The following is a 3,399-nucleotide window of genomic DNA, read 5'->3' on the forward strand; positions in this document are numbered from 1 at the left end:
ACTTGTACCAACTTTAAGGAAGGAAGGAAGGAAGGAAGGAAGGAAGGAAGGAAGGAAGGAAGGAGGAAGGAGGGAGGGAGGGAGGGAAGGGAAGGAGAGAAGGAAAGAAGGAAGGAAATGAGGTTGATGGATGGCACTTTGTCCATTCTAGGCTTTTCTTCTATCTGTGTCTGCCTTCCCCATGGCGTGTGAAGCTGCCTGTCTCCCTGAAATCTGGAGGCTCTCTGCCCCGGGCACACAGTTATATAACTTGCTATTTTCAGCTCAATGCAGCAACATTTCCTGCTCCTGGGATAAGTTTGAGAATTTACAGCTCTAAGTCAATCCTCAGTCGGAATCCTCAGAATGAACCCTGCTTCCCTCTGCCCCTGTTTCACGCCTAACATATGCTGTTTCTGCTTCACTTCACCAACTCCTACATATCCTTCAAAACCCTAGTGCTAATACCCTCGTCTCTTTGCAACCCTCCAAGTCCCTCTCCTTAAGAGTAATGAGTTGTTCACTCTGGACCAATTCTGACCACAGGAGACCAGGCTACTCACCCCCATGGAAGGGCACCCACTGGTAGGTCTTCTGGGTGCCCAGGACAGGGCGGCCATTGTACAGGGCACACTGTAGGTCTCGGAAGGGCACAGCTCCTGGGGGGCAGTCCTAGTGACAGAGATAGGTGAGCCAGAGGCTGGGACAACCCAAGGGGCAGGTGGCGGGCTTCAGGCAGCCTGGGGTGGGAGGGTGGTCTGAGAGGTGGGCAGGACTTACTGGCAATTGGCAGAGGCGGTACTCATGGGAGTCTCCCCAGCACGGGTCTTCCCCAGGAAGCCTGCAGGGAGCCAGAGTGTGGCGAGAACCCCCAGGGACCCCCTCCTGGGGCTGGCCTTCCACCCTCCGCCCCCGCCAACCCCACCCACATTCCAGTGGGATCAGCGGGATTAAAGGGCACAGCATGTGTGGGCAGGCCGAGGGTGTGGCCAGGGGCTGGGCTGGGCCAGCGGGGGAGGAGGGGCAGGGACCCCCTACCAGCCCCGGCCTGCTCACCGGAGGCAGCGCCGACTGCGCACGGAGACACCACGCCCGCAGGAGCTGGAGCAGCGGGTCCAGGACACCCACGGGGTCCACTCACCCGGACCCTACTTGGGGAGACAGAGGCACGGTCAGCCTGGTGGGGAGATGCTGGTGACCCCACAGTGCTGGCTGGGTCCCCATGCCCCCCCTTACCTGAGCACTGACCCCCAAACCGCAGTTCAGCAGGGCCCACAGGAGGAGCAGGAGGTTCTGGAAGAGGTGGGGCCTGGGGAAAAGAGGGGCTGAGTCCATGGAGCCACCGCCAGAGACATAGAGTTGTGTCCCAGCTCTGTCCTGACTGGCTGTGTGATCTTGGACAGTAACTAAACCTCTCTGAGCCCTACTTCTCCTCTCTGAAAAACAGGGTAATAGAGCCTCCCTTACAGGAAAGTTGAGGGGTCCCGTGGATCAAGTAAAGAAGACAGGAGGCATGGAGCCTGGTATGGAGAGGAAAAACTCAGAAATGTCATCTGCAATTATTGTTGTTGTTGTTTATTTGTTTTTGAGATGGAGTCTCGCTCTGTCGCCCAGGCTAGAGTGCAGGGGTGCAATCTAGGCTCACTGCAACCCTCCCCTCAAGTGATTCTCCTGCCTCAGCATCCCTAGAAGCTGGGATTTACAGGTGCCCGCCACCACGCCCGACTACTTTTTGTAGTTTTAGTAGAGACAGGGTTTCACCATCTTAGCCAGGTTGGTCTCAAACTTCTGACCTCAAGTGATCCACCCGCTTAGGCCTCCCAAAGTGCTAGGATTATAGGAATGAACCACTGTGCCCAGCTTGCAATATCATTGATACATGTATTGTGCTATAATGTACACAGTAGGAGCTTAATCGATGCTTGATGATTGGCGGGATCATTCAAGAATAGTACACAGGCGCCTCCTACGGCTGGGGCCCCCTCCTCACCGTCCCCACCATCACTGCTTCTACCTTTCCGTGTGGACTGAGGCCAGCCACTCCACTCTCCCAGGCCTCAGTTTCCCCATCTGTGCAGTGGGGGCCGAGTGGATTCAGTCCATGATTCTGTGACACTCTGCAGAAGGTGCGGCCAGCAGGGGCTGGATCAGGAGTTGGGTCCCTGGAAGAGGCCCCCGGCTGCACCGCGGCCCCAGGGCTCCCTCAGCTTCCAGACAGCAGAGATTCCCCCGGATTGGGGATGGGACAGGGAGGGGTGACCTGGCCCGGGTCCAGTCGGTGGCTCATGGCCTCATCAGCGGAGGGGGTGGGACTGAGCGCCGGGGCGGCCCGTGGAAGGAAGGGGCCGCTGCTGAGGCTGGAGCAAGGAAGGGGAGGAGGCTGACTGCCTCTCTGGGCCTTAGTTTCTCCATCTGTCGGGCAGGGATGAAGTCACTTGCCATCCACACCCTCCTCGTGACCCCGGCCTGCAGGCAGAAAGGGGAGGGGAGGGAAGGGAAGCAGCTGCCAAGTGAGCCAGGACGTCCCGCTGCCAGCAGAGCATGAAGGCAGGCGGGTGAGTCCGGGCCCAAGCACCAGCTGAAGGAGGCTGGGTCCCACCCGGACCTTGTTTTCCTGGCTCTCAGGCCCCACTGGCTCTGGCATTTGGACCTCTGGGGCACCAAGGGTCTGGGGTCCCGGGTGTCTCCAGGTGCTGAGACAGCTGTCTGGTCAGCTGCATCCCTGCCCCTCTGAGCCCAGAGCCTGGGCTGGCCCAGGAAGCAGGAAGAAGTCTGCATCGGAAAGTTAAAACAAGGGGAGGGGGGCCGGGCGTGGTGGCTCAGGCCGGTAATCCCAGCACTTTGGGAGGCCGAGGCCGGTGGATCACCTGAGGTGTTTGAGACAGCCTGACCAACATGGTAAAACCCCATCTGTACTAAAATACAAAAATTAGCCAGGTGTGGTGGTGCACGCCTGTAATCCCAGCTACTTGGGAGGCCTGAGGAAGGAGAATCGCTTGAACCCGGGAGGCGGAGGTTGCAATGAGTTGAGATGGGGCCACTGCACTCCAGCCTGGCCACAGAGCCAGACTCCATCTCAAAAACAACAACCAAAAAATCAGGGGGAGGGGTCTTCCCCTTCTGACAACCCCCACCAGACTCTGAGCCTGGCTTGAGGAGTGGGGGTCTAGGTGGTGAAAAGTGGGGGACTACAAAGACCACCCTACCCCCTCCTCAATGAGCCCTCCCCAGAATCAAGGCCCCTCCTCGTGTGGGCTGCAGCCCGGACTGGCAGTGGGATCTCAAGGCAAGCCGCACCTCTGGGCCTCAGTTTCCCCCGGAGAAAGTGGGGGGATAGGAAGAAGGACTTACCGACTGCGCCGAGCCAGGCAGCGCGTCCTGGCTCCCTGAGCGGCCCCAGGGCGAGCGGAAGCGGCGGGG

General features: G+C 59.0%; 1 protein-coding gene across 1 annotated transcript in view; it reads right to left on the reverse strand.

Moving 5' to 3' along the window:
- Positions 1 to 3,399, reverse strand: part of ADAMTSL5 (ADAMTS-like 5) — a 7,397-nt gene extending 3,998 nt beyond the window's left edge. The window contains exons 1-5 of the mRNA XM_011964108.1: positions 3,331 to 3,399; positions 1,216 to 1,532; positions 1,036 to 1,127; positions 760 to 820; positions 543 to 651 (exon numbers count right to left, since the gene is read on the reverse strand). Of these exons, the coding sequence (XP_011819498.1) occupies positions 543 to 651; positions 760 to 820; positions 1,036 to 1,127; positions 1,216 to 1,314 (361 nt within the window). The 5' untranslated portion in view covers positions 1,315 to 1,532; positions 3,331 to 3,399. The remainder of the gene's footprint in view (positions 1 to 542; positions 652 to 759; positions 821 to 1,035; positions 1,128 to 1,215; positions 1,533 to 3,330) is intronic.

This window comes from Colobus angolensis, unplaced genomic scaffold (genome assembly GCF_000951035.1).
Source record: "Colobus angolensis palliatus isolate OR3802 unplaced genomic scaffold, Cang.pa_1.0 Scaffold64, whole genome shotgun sequence".
NCBI lineage: Eukaryota > Metazoa > Chordata > Mammalia > Primates > Cercopithecidae > Colobus > Colobus angolensis.